The sequence below is a fragment of the Danio aesculapii genome, chromosome 7 (genome assembly GCF_903798145.1).
Source record: "Danio aesculapii chromosome 7, fDanAes4.1, whole genome shotgun sequence".
NCBI lineage: Eukaryota > Metazoa > Chordata > Actinopteri > Cypriniformes > Danionidae > Danio > Danio aesculapii.
This window is the reverse complement of record NC_079441.1, coordinates 8,510,677-8,537,351: the sequence shown is the minus strand read 5'-3', so window position 1 is coordinate 8,537,351 and position 26,675 is coordinate 8,510,677. Positions and strand designations below refer to the sequence as shown.

The 26,675-nt window shown below is 33.1% G+C and overlaps 1 protein-coding gene across 1 annotated transcript in view; it reads right to left on the bottom strand.

The window, feature by feature from the left end:
• The window catches only part of fah (fumarylacetoacetate hydrolase (fumarylacetoacetase)), a 44,723-nt gene extending 23,839 nt beyond the window's left edge, over positions 1 to 20,884 (bottom strand). Inside the window, exons 1-8 of the mRNA XM_056462602.1 lie at positions 20,705 to 20,884; positions 20,130 to 20,240; positions 19,022 to 19,143; positions 15,376 to 15,425; positions 11,974 to 12,064; positions 3,157 to 3,254; positions 1,784 to 1,836; positions 1,270 to 1,369 (exon numbers count right to left, since the gene is read on the bottom strand). Coding sequence (XP_056318577.1) covers positions 1,270 to 1,369; positions 1,784 to 1,836; positions 3,157 to 3,254; positions 11,974 to 12,064; positions 15,376 to 15,425; positions 19,022 to 19,143; positions 20,130 to 20,240; positions 20,705 to 20,869 — 790 coding nt within the window. The 5' untranslated portion in view covers positions 20,870 to 20,884. The remainder of the gene's footprint in view (positions 1 to 1,269; positions 1,370 to 1,783; positions 1,837 to 3,156; positions 3,255 to 11,973; positions 12,065 to 15,375; positions 15,426 to 19,021; positions 19,144 to 20,129; positions 20,241 to 20,704) is intronic.
• Positions 20,885 to 26,675: the final 5,791 nt, after the last annotated feature.

The following is a 26,675-nucleotide window of genomic DNA, read 5'->3' as shown; positions in this document are numbered from 1 at the left end:
CTGTTCTAAAAGAATTGGTCTCAATGAGTCATTGCTTGAAAAATCCTAAAGAAAGTACTATCAGTACTCATACTCGGTCATTAAAAACATGGTATCAGTGCATCCCTAATAAATAATAATAATACAGAAGATCATTTGGGACAAAAAAACAAACAAACAGCACAATATGTTATTTATACAACTGATAACATTTATATTTGGAAAAAAAAGTCTATTTTAAATAGATGGATTGATAGACAAATTGATTGTTTGATTTATTTATTTATTTATACATTTATTAATTTACTATTTATTCATGCATTTACTTATTTACGCAATTAAAAAATTTACTTTTATTACATTTATTCTTTTTATTTACATTTATTCATGCATTAATTAAATAATTTCAGAATTTTTTTATGTATTTATTTATGCATTCATTTATTTATGCATTCATTTATCCACGCATTTATTTATTTATGCACTTATTCATGCATTTATTTATTTATGCACTTATTTATGCATTTATTTATTTATGCATTCATTTAAACAAGCGTTTATTTACTTATTTATTTATTAATATTTGGACATATTTATTTATGCATTCATTCATTAATTATTTTATGTTGTAAGTTTTACAAAGAACCTGTTGTAAAATAATTGGTCTCACTGAGTCATTACTTGAAAAATCCTAAAGAAAGTATAGGTATTGGCAAGGTCAAGTAAAAAAAAAAGTAATAAATAAATAAATAAAAAAATAAAATAAAATAATATATATATCTCAGTACTCACACTCAGTCTTTAAAAAAAAATTTATCAGTGCATCCCTAATAAATAATACTGCAGAAGATTAATAATACAGAAAAAAAAACAGCACAATGTTATTTACACAACTGCTAAGATTTATATTTTGGTAAAAAATTAAGTCTATCTATTTATTTATTTATTTATTTATTTATTTACTTATTTATTTATTTATTTATTTATTTATTTTATTTATTTATTTATTTATTTATTTATTTATTTATGTGTGCATGCATGCATTTATGCATTGATTTATTAATTAAATTGCACTGTGAATTTTGCAAAGAAGCTGTTCTAAAATAATTGGTCTCACCGAGTCATTATTTGTCAAATCCCAGAGACAGGTATAGGTATTGGCAAGTACAAGAAAAAAAATTCTGTACTCGTACTGGGTCTTAAAAAAAGGTGCCAGGTTGGTGCATTGCTTACAAATACTAAAACAGAAGATCATTGGGACAGAAAACAGAATGATAAGTTGGATCTCACCACTCCAGTCATTCATTAGCACCATGCCGAAGATGTGTTCATGAGCTTTCTCCACCGGGATGGGCTCTCCCAACTTATTTCCCTTTCCTACGAAGAATGCCTGAAAGACAAATATCACTATAAACATTCATCATCCAGAATCCATACTACGGCCGCACAATATTGGAAAATATATATTATACTAATTAAGCTAGTTAAGCCTTTAAATGTCACTTTAAGCTGAATACTCGTATCTTGAAAAATATCTAGGACAAATATTATATAGTCATCATTCATTTTCTTTTCGGCTTAGTCCCTTAATTAATCAGGGGTCGCCACAGTGGAATGAACCGCCAACTTTGTACTTTCATCATGACGAAGATAAAATAAATTTATTAGAAATTATCTAAAACTGTTATGATTAGAAAATCTTTCTGTTAAACAAATTAGGAAAAAATATACCAAAGGGGGGGGGGGGTTAGGCTAATAATTCAGGAGGGCTAATAATTCTGACCTCAACTGTATATTAACTCACCATCTCCAACTCAATATCCAGCTGCTTGCTAGGTCCAAAGATGGGTGGCTGAGCTGAAAAAGAAAAAGAAGAGAAATATAGCTATGACAAACAGATTTACAGCTGTTTTGATGGATAGGCTTCATTACAGGCTGAGTTTGCACTATATTTATATCCCTCAGTTAAAGACGTGCCAGATCAGCTCTGTAATAACAAACACAGTGGGTTTGCTGACCAATCATTTACTGTAAGGGAAAATATCAAAACTGCCCCATTACTAAGTCATTAATCACTGCTATGATATCTGTAATGCATAAAAGCAAATGTCAAATATTAAAAGGATAGTTCACTCAAAACTGAAACTGAACTAACCCTTTGCTTTGTTCCAAACCTGTAAGAGTTAATTTTTGTTTTCTGTTGAACACAAAAGAAGATACTTTGAAGAATGTTGGAAACCGGTAACCATTTACTTCAATAGTATTTGTTTTTCCAACAATAAAAGTCAATGGTTACAGGTTTTCATCTTTCTTCAAAATATCTTATTTGGTGTTTAATAGAAGAAAGAAGCTCATAAAGGTTAAAGGTTTGAAACCACTTGAGGGAGAATAAATAGTGAGTACATTTTCATTTAGGGGTGAAATATCCCTTTAAGACTTCCATAGTATTTTTTATTATAACATTATTACATAGACATCACTAATATACAATATATATAAAGGTTAATGTTCATATGTTACTATGTTCATATACTATAGTAACTTTAACTGTAAAAAGCTATTAGTTTTAGTTAGTTAGTTAAAGTTATTAGCAACTAATAGAGTTATATTAACTAACAACCTTAACTTTTTTTGATTTTGATTGTAATGCAATAATGTGATCCTTTTCTAAAGCTGCTTTGAAACAGTAACTATTGTGGAAAAACTCTATACAAATAAACTTGAATTGAAAAGGCAATGTTTGCAGGTTGTCATCTTTCTTCAAACTATCTTCTTTTGGTGTCCAACAAAATAAAGAAACTTTTTAAGTTAAAGAACCACCCGAGGAAGAGTAAACGGCAAGTAAATTTTCATTTTTGGGTGAACTATCCCTTTAAGTGAATAAGAAATACTTCAAAATAAGTGTTCATTGTTGGTTGATGTTATATGTTTATGTTAGCAAACTCTAAGCCAGTTTCAAGGTTAATAACTCTTTACTGAAAAAAAGATTCATTGGATTTACTAACTTTGTTTTAAGGTAAGTGGTTGAAAACCATTTATATGGGCTGAATGTAAACAAACAAACTAAGTTTTAAATTCAGCCCATATAAATTGTTTGCAACCACTTACCTTAAAAAAGTAGTAAATCCAATGAATCTTTTTTCAGGGTTGTTAACTAGTCTGTGCATGTTTGTTTACCAGCGTCTGGCCTCATCTGTCCTTGAGGTCTTCTGATCGCCGTCCCAGAAACCAGCACAGATGAAGCTCTGCCATGATAGCCCACCGGCAGCCTCAGCCTGCAGGGCACCACAATAACACCTCATTTTCTTTATCACAACACACCATTACCCTCTCTGAGTGCTTTGAATTGGGATATTTTCACGTCCAAAAAAAAAGTCACGTCTGACATTGTTTATGCCTACAATGAAAATCTATAGAACTTTCTTTGCTCTACAGAACAGTGGACACAATTGATTATCACTGTATAAACAAAAACTTTTTTCAATACATTAAAAAAAGCCTCTTTTTGGGTAAACAATGCATTTATACACAATAGATATCTCACTAATATATACCGAAATCTCTAAATCATGTAAACTCAACATTACATCTACATTACATTACATACAGTATACACACAGTATTATATACACACATACTTACATTATACGTGCAGTGTATATATATATATATATATATATATATATATATATATATATATATATATATATATATATATATATATATATATATATATATATATATATATATATATATATACACACGTATATATATATATACACTCTTATATATATATATATATATATATATATATATATATATATATATAAAAAACTCCAACTTTCAGCTCCTTCTACAGATTTTCTATAGGATTAAGGTCAGAAGACTGGCTTGGCCACTCCAGAACTGTAAACGTGCTTCTTCTTGAGCCACTCTTGTGTTGCATTAGCTGTGTGATGTTTTTTTTTTTTGTGTGTTGCTATTCTGTCACTCTGTTGCTATATTTTTCCCACCAACTGTATATACTATAGTAAATAATAATATCCAATATACATTGTTTTTTCAAACTTATTTTTTTAAAACTTCTGCAGGTTGCAATCTCCTGAATTTTGCTTGCCAATTTTAAGCCAATTGTAATTGTTTGTTTTGGTTTGATTTGGAATTTCCCCAACCAATCGCAGAGCCCGGGGGACCAGAGTGAGTGCTTTAAAAAATGTGAGGCTTTAAAAAAAATGTCCATTTTCTATGGAAGTTTCAGATGGCACTTATAGAGGTTTTTTTTCTGAACTCTTACTATATATTTCTGTTACCTTCGCCTGCAGAATGTACTTTGGGGTTACGCATGTATGTGGGCGTGTCATTTTACACACGTTACAGGTACGAACGGCTTTGGAGGATCCGCAATCCGTGCTGATGACTTGATCGCTGATGCAAAGTTTGCACCACCAACCGCTGGTTGGCATAGCATTTAAAAAGCCAGCCCAAACTTTAATGGCGATCTCTCTCTCCCTCGCACTTTCGCTCTCACTCTTTCTGTGGGTCTCTGTGTGGACAGTCGCTCTTGCGAGGACTAGTCTTAGAGAATGTGGTTTTGTTTCTTTTGTGATTAATGCTCTTGTCTAAAGTCTTTTAAGATTGCAATGTGTTTGCTTGTGAACTCGTCCAGTTAAATGATACTTGTTTGAGTATCACCTCAGAGAGAGTGTAGAAGTGAGCAAGTTGCATAGTATATACATATACTATGCAGAGATTCATTTTTGTTTTATTCCCTTAGGTTCAGTAGAGTGCTGCTTTGTTTTTTAGTTAAAGTAGTTTAGTTAAGACATCTGATAATTTGACGACGTTTCTTTTCATGCTTTTCTTTTGATGTTTAGTTTAATACAGTTAGTGGGTTTTGTTATATTTATTTCTTTGATTATTTCTTCCTCTCCGACAGGTAAATAATTTTTTTATTGTTAATATTTTTCTTTTACTGTACAATATTTTTTCACTTCTTTTCACTGGAAGTATGCACAATGCATAATCAATTGCAGTGATATTTGGTTTTCAGTGTTTCTTTCAAGCGGCAACCTCCTGCTGTCCCTCGTTGAAGTAAATACGGAAGTAACTGAAACTACAATTCATCGAAATTCTGCTTGTCCTGGCTCCAAAAGAGCAAATTTCTATTGACCCCACTTTTAAAACGGCCAACTTTACAGCAGAAAAAAGATGTTTACAGCCTGGTATAAAGAACGATTTTGGTTCATATAGCTATTATTACCCTTCATGACAACTGTGAGGGGGTGAATTTTTTTTATAACTCATCCGTTTACTTTTTATTAGGTTATATTAAGTCTGCATAATTAAAGGTGTCACCTCAGCTGATTCCGGCTGATTAGCCACTGAACTCGACGATTACATCTTATTTTTGTGTTGTTTTATGTGACTTTACACGGTCGATTGCCTTTTGAAATTATTTCCTACAATTATCAGATGATATGGCATACTGTGTGCACTTAACTGTGCTCACAAACAATTCACATGGCCTCCGTTTCCCAGGTTAGTGAAATTATATACTTATACACCATCTCTATTAATGTATTTGTTTTAAGATAATTTATCATTTATATTTTTCTTTAGACCTTTAATACACTCCAGAATCTGACAGATTGATTAGCTGTAGGATCTAGAACAGTCATCTGAAACATTGTCATACAGTGCTATGCCTGGATTTCATCAATAGTCTTGCATTTACCGTCACGGATACTACGCCCATATCTTTTACAGTCTATGCTCTCTTTCTCACACACTAAACTATTATATGTCAAAATACCCTTAGTTTATTATTAACATCTAAAAAGACATCATTTCTATTAAGCATAATACTTTAATTTAAATATACAATGTGACAATTCTGAAATGGAAATCCACTAGAATACTCCTGATGTCCTTCTGTATATAAACTGCATTCATCAGTGAGCCGGTATCTACAGGCAAGTATTAAAAAAAAATGTGAAAGTATTTTTTCAAATTTTGTGTACTACAGTGCGTTTACTCTATTGGATTTATATGAAAAAACAACTACTTGAATAATTTTCTATTTCTGAAATATGACACGTCTGAGATCAGTTCTTCAATACCAAAAGGCTAAAAAAAAATATATCATATTTATAACAGGTTTAAACCGCTGTGTGGCAGCAGTGTGTGAATATAACCAGCTTCTAATGGTAAAAATGTATTAATTTTATGCTTTATATTCAGACAATAAAAACAGTCTGCAGAAACACTTTGATTGATGTTCTCCCTTTGTACGTGACATCAGAGGGGGAAAGCCCCGCCCATTAGTGACCAACTCTCCCTCATTAGCATAGGAGGTTAGTCTTGTTTTTGAATCAGCCACTATATGCTGACACACAGGCATTTGTAGCTCCACCCTCTTTTGAAAAAGTACAATCTCATTTGAATTTAAAGCGACAGTCACCAAAACGGCACAATTAGGATCAAGGGGTCAGTTTCAAAGAGTTATAAAACATTATTTCTGTCCTCTAGGGACACCAGAGACTTATTTTAGACCTTGTAAAAAGGGGCAAAACAGCTCCCCTACCTTTAATGCAAAAAATTACCACATACAGGCAGGGCCGGGTTAACATCAGAGCTAGGTGGGGCTGAAGCCCCAGGGCCCACGGGAGAAGGGGACCCTTGATTGGCTGCAGAATTAATTTGCGCTTTGAAGCAGGAAACACCTCTTTGCATATGCTTTCTCTAGTCGATAATGTGAAGTATTCCTTTCGGTTCGCTGCTGTTCAAAAACAGAGCTAAACTGGGGCTCGGAGTGGTTGTAGCTCAATCAGAATATTCAATAGCCCTGTTTATGTCTGCCATTTTTCCCAGGACAGTTCATTATTTCGGCACTACCGCAAGAACCGTCCAGTCAAAGGTAGGCTAACCAAGCTCGTCGTAGAACAAAAAATAAAGTTCAAACAGTCTTCATCATTGATACACTTGTACATGTAGTAACAGAAGCTGAGATAGGCGGAAACATGCTGAACGGACTTATAGCTAAAGCAATGTCTCGGCCGCACAGCGGTTACAGCTGGACTCAAAAAATGGCATGCGCCCACACAATCCTTAAATCATACAATATAACCAAGACAGTGCGTGAACTTTTGTTGTGAGTTCAACAGTGCTGTTTATTTTGCCCCTTTTATGAAAACGACAGAAATAATATGGAGGAATGAAATATTGGCACTGGCTTTATTCAGACAATATATCTGATGCAAAAATTAAATAAATAAAATAAGGATGCTAGCCTTCTGTAACTCAGAAGACCACAACATTTTGGATATTAGAAGCTTGGATTTTAAATATATCCTATCATTAGGGATTTATGGTCTGGAAACGTTCGAAAGAAAGTTTTTAAATGTAAACCCCAATTTAAAGTATTTATTATAAAGCACTAATATAGGAAGTATTGCAAATGTTTTTTGTTTTGCAGATTTTTGCAGCCTGTTTTATCTTTAAAGTTCAGATTATGTCATTGCTTAATTTTGTATAGCCTACTTGCAGGCCTATTTTAATAAAATTGAAATTATTATTATTATATATATAGATAAATATATATATATAATCAAATAAAATCAAATGGTGGAATATTAGATGATATTAATTAGTAAATTCTTAATAATAATAATAAAAAAATAATATATATATACACATATATACACACAAACATATACACACACACAGTTGAAGTCAGAATTATTAACCCCCCTTTGAATTGTTTTTTTTTCCCCAACCCCAAATGTTGTTTAACAGAGCAAGAAAATTTTCACAGTATGTCTGATAATATTTTTTCCTCTGGAGAAAGTCTTATTTGTTTTATTTTGGCTAGAATAAAAGCAGTTTTAAGTTTTTATTAACCATTTTAAGCTCTATATTATTAGCCCCTTTAAGCTACATTTTTTTCCGACTGTCTACAGAACAAACCATCGTTATACAATAAGTTGCCTAATTACCCTAACCTGTCTAGTTAACCTAATTAACCTAGTTACGTCTTTAAATGTCACTTTAAGCTGTATAGAAGTGTCTTGGAAAAAATATTTAGTAAAATATTATGTATTGTCATCATGGCCAAACCCCAACCCTAACACTGTCTTGAAAAATATCTTGTCAAATATTATTTACTGTCATCATGGCAAAGATAAAATAAATCAGTTATTAGAAATGAGTTATTAAAACTATTATGATTAGAAATGTGTTGAAAAAATCTGCTCCGTTAAACAGAAATTGGGGAAAAAAAAAACAGGGGGGGCGAATAACTCTGACTTCAACTGTATATATCCGTACAAAAATTTAAGGGGGCCCTTGAATTTGGTATAGCCCCAGGGCCCAATGCGTTCTTATTCTGGCCCTGCAAACAGGTTTGGAGAGACATGATAGTCAGCAAGTACTGATTGAATTTACACTACTGGGTGACCTGTTTCTTAAACATTTCACATTTAAATCCTCCCCCAGAACTCACCTAGAGCACAAAACCCCAGCGGCTTCAAACCGCATGTAAATCAAACTACAGATTTTCCTCCAGACTAATTCTCTCATTTCTTTCCTGAAGAACTGACATGTGTAGGAAAAAGCCCGGCATGACAGATTGACTGAGCCGAGGGGAACTTAAAGGTGAAATTCAATTAAAAAAAAGGGGAAAAAAACTCCCTCTATTTTCCACACGAGTCCTTGTTCTGTCTTCAGGCGAATGACTCCCTGTCTGGGCCTCGAATGCCAAAAATGTGACAAGAAATACAGTTCTGTTTTGGAGGGAAGAGTTACTGCTAAAAGACTTTTTCACAGAGCGCTAGAAAACATGCAGGTGCATTATTTAGCCTGACAGGCGTACGACTGGAGAGAAGAGGGTTTTTATGGGGGATAACGTACAGGAACTTTTGTGGGGTCTTTAAAACTCCAACGCATACAGTTGCAAACTCAAAAACAAGTGTGAAATATGAAGTCAGCATTTTTGTGGCGGGTGATGATGTGATTGTGTTTACAGCGTCAGTTCAGATGTTAGTGTTTAAAGGGATAGTTCACCCCAAATTTATTCACCTTTTACTCCATCCTCAAGTGGCTTTAAACCTTTATGAGTTTTGTTTTTTCTGTTGAACACAAAAGATGATATTTTAAAGAAAGCTCAAAACCTGTAACTATTGACTTCCATAAAAATAAATATTATGGGAGTCAATGGTTACAGGTTTCCAACATTCTTCAAAATATCTTCTAAAAAATGATGACAGAATTATTTAAGTTTCCTTCTTCTGTTGAACAAAAAAAGATGATGTTTTGAACACAGCTGAAAACCTGTAACCATTGACTTCCATAGTAGGGAAAACAAATACTATGGGAGTCAATGGCTACCGGTTTACAACATTCTTCAAAATACCTTCTCTGTTTGACAGAAGAAAGAAACGCATAAAGGTTTGGAACAAGAGTAAATGATGACTTTCATTTTTGGGCAAAATTTTCATTTAAGTGACTCTTTTTCAATGTATTGCACCCAAACAAGAGCCGTATTTATAAACAAGTGCAGAGAAACCTAAAACCCAAAAGCAGAACATCAGAACAACACTAAAGATGATATTTTAAAGAAAGCTGAAAACCTGTAACCACTGACTTCCATAGTAGGAAAATAAATACTATGGGAGTCAATGGTTACCAGCTTCCAACATTCTTCAAAATATCTTATTTTGTGTTTAACATGGGAAAGAAATGCATAATGGTTGGGACCAAGTAAAGGGTCAGTAAATGATGACAGAATTTCATTTTTGGGTGAACTACCCATTTAAGTGACTTTTCAATATGTATTGCACACAAACAAGAGCTGAATTTTGTAAACAAGTGCAGAAAAACCTACAACCCAAAGCAGAACAACACTAAAGAAGATATTTTGAACAAAGCTGAAAAGCTGAACCACTGACTTCCATAGTAGGGAAATTAAATACTATGGGAGTCAATGGTTACAAAATATCCTCTTATCCTCCAAGCTCTTAAAGGGACAGTTCACCAAAAACTGAAAAATCTGTCATCATTTACTCTTGTTCTATACCTTTATGCATTTCTTTCTTCTGTTAAACACAAAAGAAGATATTTTGAACAAAGCTGAAAACCTTTAACCTTTGACTGCCATAGTAGGGAAAATAAATACTATGGGATTCAATGGCTACCGGTGTACATTCTTCAAAATACCTTCTTCTTTGTTTGATAGAAGAAAGAAAAGAATAAAGGTTTGGAACAAGAGTAAATGATGACAGAATGTATTTTTTGGGTGAACTACCCATTTAAGTGACTCTTTTTAAATGTATTGCACCCAAACAAAAGCCAAACTTATAAAGAAGTGCAGAAAAACCTAAAACACAAAAGCAGAACATCAGAACAAAACTAAAGATGATATTTTAAAGAAAGCTGAAAACCTGTAACCACTGACTTACATTGTAGGGAAAATAAATACTATGGGAGTCAATGGTAACCGGCTTCCAACATTCTTCAAAATATCTTATTTTGTGTTTAACGGGAAAGAAATGCATAATGGTTGGGACCAAGTAAAGGGTCAGTAAATGATGACAGAATGTCATTTTTGGGTGAACTACTCATTTAAGTGACTCTTTTTAAATGTATTGCACCCAAACAAAAGCCAAACTTATAAACAAGTGCAGAAAAACCTAAAACACAAAAGCAGAACATCAGAACAACACCAAAGAAGAAGATATTTAAAAAAAATCTGAAAACCTGTAACCATTGACTTCCATAGTAGGGAAAATAAATACTATGGAAGTCAATGGTGACAGGGTTCAAATATTCTTTAAAATATCTCCTTTATGACTTTCTTCTATTGAACACAATAGAAGATATTTTGAACAAAAGCTGAAAACCTGTAACCATTGACTTCCATAGTAGAGAAAACAAATACTATGGGAGTCAATGGCTACCGGTTTACAACATTCTTCAAAATACCTTTTCTGTTTGACAGAAGAAAGAAATGCATAAAGGTTTGGAACAAGAGTAAATGATGACTTTCATTTTGGGCAAATTTTCATTTAAGTGACTCTTTTTAAATGTATTGCACCCAAACAAGAGCCGAATTTATAAACAAGTGCAGAAAAACCTAAAACCCAAAAGCAGAACATCAGAACAACACTAGAGAAGATATTTTTTTAATTGAAAACCTGTAACCACTGACTTCCATAGTAGGGAAAATAAATACTATGAGAGTCAATGGTTACCGACTTCCAACATTCTTCAAAATATCTTATTTTGTGTTTAACATGGGAAAGAAACGCATAATGGTTGGGACCAAGTAAAGGGTCAGTAAATGATGACAGAATTTCATTTTGTGTGAACTATCCCATTTAAGTGTCTTTTCAATATGTATTGCACACAAACAAGAGCTGAATTTTGTAAACAAGTGCAGAAAAACCTACAACCCAAAGCAGAACATCACTAAAGAAGATATTTTGAACAAAACTGAAAACCTGAACCACTGACTTCCATAGTAGGGAAAATAAATACTATGAGAGTCAATGGTTACCGGCTTCCAACATTCTTTAAAATATCTCCTTTATGACTTTCTTCTATTAAACACAAAAGAAGATATTTTGAACAAAAGCTGAAAACCTGTAACTATTGACTTCCATAGTAGGGAAAATAAATACTATGGAAGTCAATGGTGACAGGTTTCAAACATTCTTTAAAATATCTCCTTTATGACTTTCTTCTATTGAACACAAAAGAAGATATTTTGAACAAAAGCTGAAAATCGGTAACCATTGACTTCCATAGTAGGGAAAACAAATACTATAAGAGTCAATGGTTACAGGTTTCCAACATTCTTCAAATATCTTCTTTTGTGTTCAACAGAAGAAAGAAACTCAGAAAGATTTGAATCAAGAGTAAATGACGACAGAATATTCAGTTTTGGGTGATCTCTCCCTTTAAGAATGTGAGGAATATTATTAATGGCCTGTCACGTACCAGTTGGGCATCAAGGCATTTTCTTTTCCACGGAACATTATTCCAACATTGGTGGCGTGATCTCGAGAAGAGTAGAAGTCCGTGTAGTCGCCTGTTGGGGAAAATAAAGCAAAAGCAGAAAACAAAGGTTAATAAACGGTAACCGTGGAAGTCACAATTTGTTGTAGACTTCTATTTTTGGGTTTTATTCATTCATTTTCCTGTCCCTGATTATCAGGGGTCACCACAGGAGAATGAACCGCCAACTATTCCAGTGCATGACCCTTTCAGCCACAACCCAGTACTGGGAAACACCCATACACTCTTAAATTCACACACACTCATACACTACGGCCAATTTAGTTTGTTCAATTCACCTATTCCACATGTCCTTGGACTGTGGGGAAAACCGGAGCACCCGGAGAAAACCCATGCCAACACGGGGAGAGTATGCAAACTCCACACAGAAATGCCAACTGACCCAGCGGGGACTCGAACCAGTGACCTTCTTGCGGTTTTTCACACACTGTTATTCAAAATTGAAATAATACATCAACCTAAAGTGTTTGCCCCCTCATTAATATCTTATTTCAAGTATGTTTGTCACAATTTAACAGCAATCAAATGTAAATATTAGTCAAAGATAGCACAAGTAAACACATCATGCAGTTTTAAAATGAACATTTTTATTATTATGGAAGAACAAAACCCAAAACTACATCGCGAAAAGTGATCTGAAATTAAGTGTGGCATGCTTAAAGACAGAAAAGAAATCATTAAGGGTGTCAAACACTTTTTCACACTAAGTATATTAATGTTACGGGAGAACTAAGCATAAATTAGTATACATTTTTTGCCAATTTCAAAAATAAATAGCAGAAATAAACATTCTTACAGTTTTTCTCAGTGGCTTTGGTGCATTTCTCAAAACACTGTTTACATTTGCACAACAGTCAATGCATTTCTCAAAACTATGTGCACATCATCAATTGCTTTCATACAACTCTCTTCTGTTTTCTAACATTATCATTTGCTTATGTCACGTCAGTCAAAATTAACTAAACATGTGAATGCTGAATAGTCATTCCATATAAAACCAATAGTCCTCGCTTCATTACTTAAGTCATTACATACAAAAATGTTGAACTAGTGGTCAAAATCTGTCAAGCAAATATTATAAAACTTTTAAAATCCTTTTTTCCTGAAAATGTCTTCTAAATTGAACAGTTTCATGAATGATTTACAGACCTGTGTGTTTTGTAGGTTCAGTTCCAATATGTACTGCAATATTGTTCACAGTTGTGCTCAGCTCTACCCAAAGGAAGTTTATGTTTGTTGTAAATAAGGGTGTATTGATTCTTTTGCACAATGCTGTGAATAAATTAGAATTGCAAAGAGCAAATGCAGTAAAAATGTGAAACACACAGATTCAGTGTCTTGTACTCAGATACCTCACTAAATACAGTTATGTCTAACTTTACTGTAGTTTTCAAATGGCTGTGCAAATAGTATATAGTGCTGTCTTGAGCATTTTCAGGAAGCGTCACCAAAATCTGACTGAGTAAACTGTCATAATGAAAACATGACAAAGCCATTTGACTATCTTGTTCATAAACAATGGTGGCAGGACTTTTCATCTTGATGACACTTTCATTGACATGAATACTTGCTTTTGAGGAATGAGCTATCCATTTTGAGCAAGTGACACACTTTTGCAGGTTATCAGCTAGGTTTCGCAGTTTGTACGAATTGTTTTGAGAAATGCATTAACTGTTAAACAAATGTAAAGAGTGTTGAGAGAAATGCAGCAAAGCAACTGTGAAAAACTGTAATACACAAATAACACAGGTGTAATGTCCCGAGAAAGACTTAAGACAGGCGTCAGGAACCTTTTTTCAGCAAAGAGCCATTTCAGATTGTTTTTATCAAATGCATTTTTTAAAGAGCCATATGGGGTGTGTATATAACAAAACCTTAATTTATTTCTAAACAAAACCTTTATGTCTATGCACAACTCAAAAATTAACAAATATGACGCATAACAACGCATTAAGAAAGGACAATTTACAGATTTTTTTTTCTTTTCGCCTTCACCATGAATGTTTGAATATACGTGCGCAAGGTTACCGAAGAAATGTAAGTTACCATAGAAATGTACCACAGAAATGTAAGAAATATAACTTGCCCTTTATTGTTGTCGTGATTCAAGTTAAACCACAGCACCACCTATGCGCATTGGTTGAAACGTCCTTTTATTGTAAACAGAGTTCTTATTCATTTAGCTGTAAAAAATACAATATAAAGGGAATTGAAATAGGAAACTGATTTCGAAAATTTTAAATGTTATTGAAGAGAGACAGCTGGAGAGCCACGTATTAATGGTCAAAGAGCCACATGTGGCTCCCGACCCATAGGTTCCCTACCCCTGACTTAAGACATCTGACATCCATAATTAGTGAACAGTGACCTCTAGTGGTGATTCTGGAAAATAACCATAAACTGTGCTTCTGCAGGACTGTTTTAAAGTCTAAAAAGTTTAAAGTGTTGTTTATGCTTTATTCCATGCACATTTATCCTTTCAGATTAATATATTCAATAAGCAAGTAATGCATATTTATATAGTGCATTTACAGACTTTCTATAAGACAGTTTGCTGCTCAAATCACATATTCATTTGCTTTTCGGCTTAGTCCCTTTATTAACCCGGGGTCGCCATAGCGGAATGAACCGACAACTTATCCAGCACATGTTTTACGCAGGGGATGCCCTTCCGTCTGCAACCCATCATTGGGAAACACCCATACACACTCATACACTACGGACAATTCACCTATAATACATGTCTTTGGACTTGTGGGGGAACCGGAGCACCCGGACGAAACCCACGTGAACATGGGGAAAACATGCAAACTCCACACAGAAATGCCAACTGACCCAGCTGAGGCTCGAACCAACGACCTTCTTGCTGTGAGGCAACAGCGCAAGCCACTGCACCATCGTTTCACCATCACATATCATATATAGTTTTATTTAAAGCCATGTCAACAATAAAGATTACTGACATGGCAAGCATATTTAATTAATAAATACTAACGATATAATGCAGAAATCAGAAAAGATTTTTAATTTTAATACTGGTGACACTTTGCTCAAACCACAAATTCTGGACTAATTCTGATATATATCTCCACTTTTCATAATTCAACCAGCTCTTTATATATAATTTGTGCCTTTTTCATTTCTGTCCAGATGCATACCCTGTTTTATTCTGAAATATATCAGATATTGGAAATCAAAATGGTTGTAAAAGGCATATTGATTTGCTGTCTATATTGAGCATCGGATTTAAAACTGAAAAACAGTTTATAGATGAAATATGAACTTGTCATATGGAAATATCTGGTGTTTTATTGTAACACATACCTATTTCTGCTGGGAGATGCATCACTGCTAAACTCTGATGAACAAACGCCCTGGAAAAGACAAATACAGTCACAAACATTCAGAAATATTAACTGTCCTGTTAAATTTTTATTATTTTTCCCCAATCTCTGTTTAATGGAGAGAAGGTATTTAGTAACACTTTATAATAACTACACACTATGAATCATTTATTAAGCATTAGCAAATATTTAGTTCAATATTTGTTAAGTATTAACTCAACAGTAACAGACGTTAGTAAACAGTTTATAAATGAAGCTACCAATTCTGTACTCGACTTATACTGTGAGCACATTTATAATGTGCTTAATAATTGCGTTTTCATACTTTGTTAATAATTATTTTTAATTGCATTTTAATTGCAAGTATTTCATTATTTACAAACTAGTTATTTAAGAATAGTTGGAGCTCTTTTAAGATAATTCAGAATGTAAATAATTAATTAACATTGATATATCTTATTATTCAAGCATATACTAATAGTTAACTTGTGTGTTAAAAAATGCTTTATTAACTCAACTTCATCCAGTTGTGTGACCTAATCTAAAGTGAGGACGATTTATGCTTTATAAATCCCTTATGAATGACAATTAAACGTTTGGTTATATTCTAAACGGGGGAAAAAAAGGAAATAAATGACTTTATTCATTTCTATTCATTTGAAGATACACAAATACTGTCTCAAATAAAAAATAAATCTTTGCGATCTTAACTAAAATAAAATGACTGTACAGTTAAACCATCACTAAATAACATTGAAATGTTGCGTTGTTATATATTGTTAAATTAATACATTGTTGTTGTTTTATCCAATTTTTTAGTTAATTTCTAATTGTATTTTGACACTCCTGTTATTCAACAATGTTTAAACTTTACAGTAATTTCATTTTTAGATAAGATTCCAAAGCCTTTAATTATCATTTATAAGGGATTTATAAAGCATAAACAGTCCTCACTTTAGATTAGGTCATAAAACTGGATGAAGTTGAGTTAATAAGGACTTTATTAACATCCATAGTAACCATTACTATATGCCTGAATAATAAAATATATAAATGTTGGTTTAAATAGTTTAATAAATCGCTTACTAACTCATTCTGAATGATTCTAAAAGCCACCAACTACTCTTAAATACAAAAGGTTTGTAAATAATGCAATACTGAATTTAATAATGAACAATTAAAAAGTAATAAAGTATGAAAAATACAACTATTAAGCACATTATAAATGTGCTTTTAAGTCAAGAAAACAGCATTTGTATCTGTTTTCATAAACTTCATCTAACGTCTATTAGAGTTAACGCTTAAATAATGAATTAACTATTTTATAATGCTTAATAAATTATTCATAGTGATTAGTTATTATAAAGCGTGACCAGACACATTTCAACATTTCTAAACATAATAGTTTTACAGTTTTTTTCGATTGCTAAAACACAATTTCTAAGCCTTGCTCCATTTTCGTAAAAGGTTAAACACAAAAGCTCATCTTCAAGCAAAATTTATAAAACCTCAGACTCTTCTTGCAAAATGAAACTCAAAACAGTTTTACCTGCGTTCAAAATCAAGCACTGCTCTCAAATCATAAACAAAGTGTTCAAAATGACATACACCATCAAGCAGGCAATAAACAGCACAACACAAAGCAGAAAACACATGGTTCAAAACATAGTTCGCAGGAAGAAGTACATTTTTAATCTCAATGTTCAGGCCATACAATGTGTTCATGTACAATACAGCTTTACAATGCACTTTACTACGGTATACAATACTAAAAGGGACAAAAAAAAGGAGGAAACATGATCAATTTACTTCTTGTCTGTCTTGCTTCTTGTCTGGGCTGGGTCATGCCAGAGCACTTCGTCTACATCACAAGCAATATTGTCCCTGCTGATGCAATGTGTGAAGAGGCCTCCTGTGTGCCGTATAAATCCCTGACATGATTCCTCACCTACTTTAAGTCGCCACAGGCTAAATCCACGACTTGCAACTGATTTACTCCGGTGCAGGGTTGTCCATCATACACTTTCCATGAAACTACTCAATCAGATTCAGGAAAGGCGAGTATGGAGAGAGGCACAAGTTCATAAATTGCCCATTGCACTCATCCTCTAACATTGTTTTTTTCTATCCATGCTTAGACAGTCTCATTCCCACCACAACTACCGGTTTGCTCTTTGAACTCTGCCCTTTTATATTGGTTGTGTTCCTTTTTTAAATCAATCAATTATTAAAATAAAAATATATTAAATGTATTTAACAACTGCAAATTATCAAATATAATTATATTATAATAAAGAATGGTATAATAAAATAATAATACTATATTAAATGCAAAGTACTATGAGAAATATTATGTTATGTTTTATAAACTAATGATTCTATACATACAAACTGTAAAATGTATGTAAAAAAAAAAAAATTAAGATGTTTGGATGAATAATGAGGGCAAATTCTGCATAATGTGTACTGGTTTAACTTATAGATAGGACCACGATTGTATTAAGCCCATCATTCAGTCTATTTATTAACTTAATAATGTCTAAATGTGCGTAGATATATATTCATTCATTCATTTTCCTTCGGCTTAGTCATTCATCAGGGGTCGCCACAGCGGAATGAACCGCCAACTATTCCAGCATGTGTTTTACACAGCGGATGCCCATACAGCTGCAAGCAAATATTGGGAAACATTCATACACTCATTCACACACATACACTACAGCCAATTTAGTTCATTCACTTCACCTGTACCGCTTGGCTTCACCTTGGCTTGTACCCATGCCAACACGGGGAGAACATGCAAACTCCACACAGAAATGCCAACTGACCCAGCCGGGACTCGAACTAGCGACCTTCTAGCGAGCTTCTACAGAGCTAACCACTGAGCTGACTACTGACCATTTATTGTATATTATTGAATAATATGCAAAAAGGTTAGAAGATGTACATTACAATTTGCACAGTTATATTTTTTATAACTGCAGTTATATTTTATAGTTATATTTATTATATTATTATAGTTATAATGCTTCTCTATGGATTTACATTGTAAACCTAAAATAAAAGCTATATATATATATATATATATATATATATATATATATATATATATATATATATATATATATATATATATATATATATATATATATATATATATAAAATGTATGAAGAGTTCAGATGCAAAAACCTCTAAGTGCCATCTCAAATTTCCATCGAAGATGAACATTTTTCTCAGCCTCCTTTGTTTATGTTGAGTTATTTTATATTTAAGACTAGGAAAAGGACATTCTTTTGCCATACATGTGATATACTGGAACCTACACACAGGATCCTGATAAAAATGCCCATTTTAGAGGAAAATTTCAGATGGCATTTAGAGGTTTTGCATATATACACATGCACACTTTATTTTTATTTATTACTTTTTTCAGCTTATATACACTCAAAATCATTTTGCATAAATCCAGACATATTTTACACAAAATTCTGTGCAGAAATAGCAAAATAAAAGTTTACAGATTCGGTCTGGCCCTCCTTATAGGCAGTATATGTGCATATTATTAAACTATATTAAGAATTACTCTAATAAATAAAGATAACCCTAATGTGGGAGGGACGTTTACCGGCTTCGTAAACTGACGTCATCCCGCAGCGTGGGCTCATTCGCAGACAGAAGCATCTGGAGGGTCTTTCTCACTTCTCTCCACGTTTCATAACCCAGAGCCATAAATGCATTAAGAGTGGGCTGTGATGAGGGAGAAAAAAAATTTATTAGATATAACAATCATTTGGGAGTAAACGGTAGTGAGGCGAAGAATACATATAATATAAATATATATTAAATAAAATTAATTAAATAATTAAAAAGGAGAGAAAATTTGAATAAAAAGAAACTGAATAAAAATAAGAAAAGAAAAATGGAATAGAAAGAAAAAACTGAAAAATAAGCCATTTATTATAATAATTACATTTATTATAATGAATGATATATTAAATAAATATTAAAATATGTATATAAATAATTATAAGTAGAGAAAATGACAGAAGAAAAAATTGAAGAAAATTACAAAAAGAAAGAGAATTAAAAGAAAAAGAAACAATAAAAATATGATAGTAAAAGAAAAAGAACAGAATAAAAATAAGCAATTTATTATAAGAATTTTGACATTTATTAAAATAAATACCTATATTAAATAAAATTAAGAAAATAATTAAAAAGGAGAAAATTAAAATATTTTTTAAATAAAAATAATAAAATAGGAAGAAAAGAAAAAACTGAATAAAATTAAGCCATTTATTATAATAATTAATTACATTTATTTAAAAAAAATAATACATATTAAATTAATTGAGAAAATAATTGATAAAAAATGTCAGAAAAAAAATTAAAAAAGAAATAGAACAAAAATAAGAGAATATTAGAAAATTAAAGTAATATAATTAAAATAGAAAAAAATGAATATAAATAGACAAAAAAGAAATGAATAAAAATAAGCCATTAGTTATAATAATTTATTATTTATAAATACTACATCTTAAATACATATTAGATAAAATTAAGAAAGTAATTAAAAAGGAGAGAAAATGACAAAGGAATAAAAAAAGTCAAATAAAATAAGAAATTGAAGGAAGGAATGATGTATGATATTTATAACTCTCATAATAATAAATAAATGAATGAACAGTTAAATAACCAGAACTGGGGAAAGGGATGCACTTGATGAAACTCACCTGTTCAAACACATGTTGGTGTGGCTGCACAGTCGGTCCCTTGAAAAGATGCTTGATGACACTGAGGTCCAAGATTTGGTCTCCAATGGCAACACCGATTCTGTGTCTGACCTGTTTTAGAAAAAGACTATATATGAACTGATCTTACTGATGTAATAACTTTGCATGAATTTCAAAATGACGCTTTTTATGACAAATAAATCACACAAAGGAATGGATCAAGTTCTCTATTGAGATTTGGTGAAAACAAAAGAGTTTACATGATCATTATAACAAACTTTGTATATTTTGTATTATCTTCTGTTTTAAGTATGATATATGCTTCGGTAATCGTTGATATGTTTACCAATAAAACTTTAATGATAATTTATAAATACTGTATGCAGATGTTCAATGTGCTCTGTGACCTTTGAAACCAACTGTGTCCACACAGGATTGCAGCTGAAGTGAAATACTCGAAGTTACTTAAGCTGTTTCATAAGGTTAAACACACCATCATTGCATTATAAACTTATTTAATTTACCTCAAGCAAACGGTCCCGTGATTCTGAGTCTTTAATAAACAGTTTACTTACATTATCCGGCGTCGAAAACACTCCGTACGGCAAGTTGTGATAAGAAAAGTCGCTTTTTGCCTCAGTCTTTATGAAAGACATTTTCAGGTTGGAGTGAAACTCTAAAACCGTCCTCAGAGTAAACAAGAGCACGAGTAACCTCTTCCAGATGTGTACTGCAGACATATGAAAGTTACCGCCTCACGTGGGAAAGCAGACAGCCAATCAGAAACGCCCTCTTCTATCCTCCCTACGTCAAGTACACTTCGACTATTCAAAGTGACTCAGCAGAAAAGATCAATTCTGCATCCACAAATGTAAATTCACCAATAGCAAACCATATTATCCTGGTTTTGTTTTGTTTGAGTGATTATTTAAATACAATTGTGATAACTTTAATGTATATATTGCAATTTACTCTTAAACATCTTACCCTCAAGTTCATATTCATGTTCTTAATCATTATTATTTCTTACTTTCTCTTTGTACTTTTTTTCAATTAACAATATGTAATTGAAATTTTCGGTATTGTATACAAATATGGTTTACATGTCAACTCTGTTTTCTATTTGTATCAATAAAAAAAGCAGAACAGCATATACTCCAGACTTTAACACTGAGGTATATTAGTTAATTATTTTAAAATAATAAAACCTAATCTTCTAATGTGGCTTATGCAACCATAGTGTTTTTAATGGGATAAAACCTGAACATCAGTTCTCTCACCCCTCACTTGTCAACGTTTCTGAGTTACTTCTGTTGAAGATGATATTTAGAAACAATGTGTATATATACACTCACCGGCTTCTTTATTAGGGACACCTGTCCAACTGCTTGTTAACGCAAATTTCTAATCAGCTCAATGCATTTAGGCATGTAAACATGGTCAAGACTATCTGCTGCAGTTCAAACCGAGCATCAGAATGGAGAAGAAAGGTGATTTAAGAGCCTTTGAACGTGACATAGTTGTTGATCAGAAAAAGAGAAAATATCTAGTGAGTGGCAGGTCTGTGGGTGCAAATACCTTGTTGATGCTGGAGGTCAGAGGAGAATGGCTAGACTGGTTCCAGCTGATAGAAAAGCAACAGTAAATCAAATAACCACTCGATACAACCGAGGTCTGCAGAAGAGCATATCTGAACACACAACACGTCCAACCTTGAAGCGGATGGGTTACAGCAGCAGAAGACCACACCAGGTGCCACTCGTGTCAGCTAAGAACTGAAAACTGAGGCTATAATTTGCACAGGTTCACCAAAATTGGACAACAGAAGATTGGAAAAATATTGCTTGGTCTGATGAGTCTCGATTTCTGCTGCAACATTCGGATGGTCGGGTCAGGATTTGGCATCAACAACATGAAAGCATGAATCCATCCTGCCTTGCATCAACGGTTCAGGCTGGTGGTGATTGTGTAATGGTGTTGGGATATTTTCTTGGCACACTTTGGGCTCATTAGTACCAACTGAGCATCATGTCAACACCACAGCCTACCTGAGTATTGTTGCTGACCATGTCCATCCCTTTATGACCACAGTGTACCCATCTTCTGATGGCTACTTCCAGCAGGATAACGCACCATGTCATAAAGCACGAATCATCTCAGACTGGTTTCTTGAACATGACAATGAGTTCACTCTACTCAAATGGCCTCCACAGTTACCATATCTCAATCCAATAGAGCGTTTTTGGGATGTGGTGGAACGGGGGATTCACATCATGGATGTGCAGATGAAACTGGTAAGCACTGACCCCCACAGTATTTGTTTATCTTATTATGGAGGACAATGATTAGCGCAGTTTCCAATTTTAACATGTTTTCTCCAACATATTTCAAAATATCTTATTTCATGTTTAACAAAATAACACCACTTGAGGGCAAGTAAATAGCGAATAAATGTTCATTTTTTGTGTGAACTCTGTTTAAAGCTGCGACCACACTAGAGTTTGTGCATGCGAAATTCTGTTGTACGGCGATGGGAAAAGGGGCAGAATTAAACATTGTAAGAAGTCAGCGATTGCTCCATTTTACATTTCTGTCCAGAGAGGTCACGTTTTGATCTAAGATTGGTCTCATACAGTCACGCGATGCGCTTTCGCAGGTCATAGTTCACCAAGCTTGAACTTTCCAACACAGCGAACTGCGAAACTTGCTGCACTAGCTTGCATTTGAATGGAAGTCTATGGGGAGAAAAGTGCAGTGTGACCGCAGCTTTAGTCAGATCCCAAAACATGTTCTCGTCAATTGTTGCATTTCAATTTCAATAAACAAATAATAATAAAAATAATAATAATACTTTTAAGTTTACAGTTACACTTTGGGATGTATTAATTACAGTTATTTACAAAAAGTGTTGGGTAAATAAGTAGCAGATTACTATCTTAATAAAAAAAAAAACACTCAAAATAAGTTATACTTTAACATTACTAATGTAAAATTATGTGCCATGTTATTTTTGCATTTTTAAAATTAATATAGGCTTAAATTATTATGGGCTTTTTTCTTTTGTCAATTGGTGAAGTTTGTTCCTCGCCGCTGTCGCCACAGGTTTGCTTGGTTTGGGACTTGTGGAGCTGTGCGTCGATGGATTTGCTCTTCAGTGTTTGGACGTTTAGCAGTGAAAATTAAACCACACTGAACTGAGCTAAATTCTAAAAACTGGACTTTACTAGAACTTCTATATTAAGCTGCTTTGACAATCTACATTTTAAAAGCGCTATAGAAATAAAGATGAATTGGACAATTGATTTAAGATTGTAATACAATATTTTCTGAAGCATAGTATTGAAATCAGTGCTGCAGGTAGTAACTGATTACATTTCATTTGGATTACATAATCAGAAAATTGAGTAAAATGTAATCAGATTACAGTTTAAAACACTCATCATCAGATTACGGTTACATTTATGGATTACAAAATTACATATACAAATCGTAATAAATTATTTATACCTGATTCGTCATAATTGTTTCTCTCACTTATCCGTTTGTAAGTTATTTTATGATTCACGCTTCTGCATTAGGCTATAATTCGCAGTCTCACCAAAATTGGACAACAGAGGATTGGAAAAATTTTGCCTGGTCTGATGAATTTTGATTTCTGCTGCGACATTCAGATGGTTGGGACACTATTGATGTATAAATGTAAGTAAATAAATAAATATATATATATATATATATATATATATATATATATATATATATATATATAAAAATATAAATGCAAGGATTCCCAAACTTTTTCCTTTTTTTTTTTTTTTTTTTTTTTTTTAACCTACAATATTTACCCTGCACAAAAAAAAAAAACTATGTATAGTCCAGACGTTATAAATAATGTTAAAGATTAATCTTAAAGTAATCCAATAGATTACCGTAAGTACTAATTACGAATTAAGTGGTTATTACGAACATCACTTTCCTTTTAGGGGGCTGCACAGTGGTTAGCACTGTCGCCTCAAAGAAAGAAGGTCACTGGTCTGAGTCCCAGCAGGGTCATTTGGCATTTCTGTGTGGAGTTTGCATGTTCTCCCCGTGTTGGCGTGAGTTTCCTCCGGTTTCCCCCAAAGTCCAAACACATGCGCTATAGGGGAATTGAATAAACTAAATTGGCCGTCGTGTATGTGTGTGAATATGAGAGTGTGTGGGTTTTTCCCAGTACTGGGTTGCGACTGGAAGTGCATCCGATGTGTAAAACATATGCTGGAATAATTGGTGGTTTATTCCACTGTGGCAACCCCTGATGAATAAAGTGAATGAATAAACGTTCCTCCAGTTTCACTTACAAACAATAAAAGGCAGCAAACTGTTACTTGCCATCACAGTTTTCATTGTTTTATACAAAATCTGTCCAATAGTTTGCATGATTTTAACCAATTTATCAATTATTTTTGGCAAACAAGACTTAACAGCTCTTGAATACAAGCCAGGGCTAAGCGTGGTGTGAAAAATCCCACACACTCACAATACAATAATCACTTACAGCACTCACCTGCCAATTATTACATAATAAATTGCTAAATTTCACACTTTTCGGCAGATAACCAAGCTGTAGTATTTGATTTAGTCATTTACTGAGGATTACAGGAATTAATTGCTCTGCACGGAGTTAGTTTCTCTCTAGTATTAAAGGAGACCTGTTATGCCCCTTTTTACAAGGTCTAAAATAACTGATGTCCCTAGATGTGTGAAGTTTCAGCTTAAAATACCACACAGATAATGATTTATAACTCTTTGAAACTGCCCTCTTTTAGTCTTTGATCCTAATTGTGCTGTTTGTGACTGTCGCTTTAAATTCAAATGAGATTGTGCTCTTCAAAAGAGGGCGGAGCTACAAATGCCTGTGTCAGCATAGTGGCAGATTCAAAAACAAGGCTAACACTATGCTAATGAGGGAGAGATGGTCACTAATGGGCGGAGCTTTCCCCCTCTGATTACACGTACAAAGGGAAAAAGTCGAAGTGTTTCTGCAGACTGTTTTTATCCAGTGTGATTAAAAAAAGGAGAATTTATAATTTTTTACAATTAGTAGCTGGTTATATTCACACGCTGCTGCCACACAACTGTGTTTACACCCTTCATAAAAGGGATCTTTGTATAACAGGTTTCCTTTAATACTTTTTCTAAATGTACACCTATTCAGTGATATTACAGACAGTAGGGATTTACAGTCTAACTTACAATCAGCATTTTTTTCCCAATCAGACATTTCATAACATTATTTGTATCTTTAAACAAGATTTTTCAGTGTTGCCATTAAACAATAGTCTTAAAATGATTAAAAAAAGAGAGATGGACAGATGGGTTAATACAAAATGGATGGAAAAAAGATAAAGATGGATGGAAGGAAATATTAGGATGGATAGATAAGAATGGAAGGAGGGATGGAAGGAAAGATGAGGAAAAAATAAAAATGGATGGAAGGAAAGATAAAGATGTAAGATATAGACGATGGATGTAGAAGGAAAGATACAGATGGGTAGAAAGCCAAGAATGGATGGATGGAAAGATACTGTAAGCATGGATGAATGAAAAGATAAGGATGCATGGAAATATAAGAAGGGATGAATAGATGGAAGGATATAGATTGGCTAATACAAATTAATGAATAGATTGATGGAAAGATATGGATGGATGGAAGAATGCAAAAATATGGATGGAAAGAAAGGATGGATGGACTAATGGATATAGATTGGTTAATACAAATTTAGGAATGGATGGAAAGATAAGGATGGAAAGATATGGATGGATGATGGATGGAAGGAAAGATAAGGATGGACGAAAGTATATATATTGGTTAATACAAATTAATGAATGGATAGATGGAAAGATATGGATGAAAAGATATGGATGGATGAATGATGGATAGAAGGAAAAATAAGGATGGATTGATGGGTCAAAACATAAGGATAGATAGAAAGATAATGGTTGGATTGATATAGATTGGATAATACAAATTGATGAATGGTTGGAAAGATAAGGATGGAAAGATATGGGGGGCTTAATCCAAATTAATGGATGATGGATGGTAAGATAAGGAGGGAAATATGGATGGATGATGGATAGACTGATGGACCGATAAGAATGGATGGGTGGATATAAATTGGTTAATATTAACATTAATGAATGGATGGAAAGATAAGGATGGAAATATCGAAGGATGTTGGATAGATGGAAAGATACAAGATTGATGGAAAGATACAGTATGGATGGATGGAAAGATAAAGATGGATGGAAAGATATAGATTGGTTAATACAAATTAATGAACGGCTGGATGAAAATATAATGATGGAAAGATATGGATGAATGATGATGGAAACATGGATTGATGGACTGATATAGACTGGTTAATACAAAGTATTGAATGGATGGATGGATGGAACGATAAGGATGGAAAGATATGGATGATGGATGGAAAGATAAGAATGGATGGAGGGATATAGATTGGTTAATATTAATGAATGGAAAGATAAGGATGGAAGAAAAGATAAGGA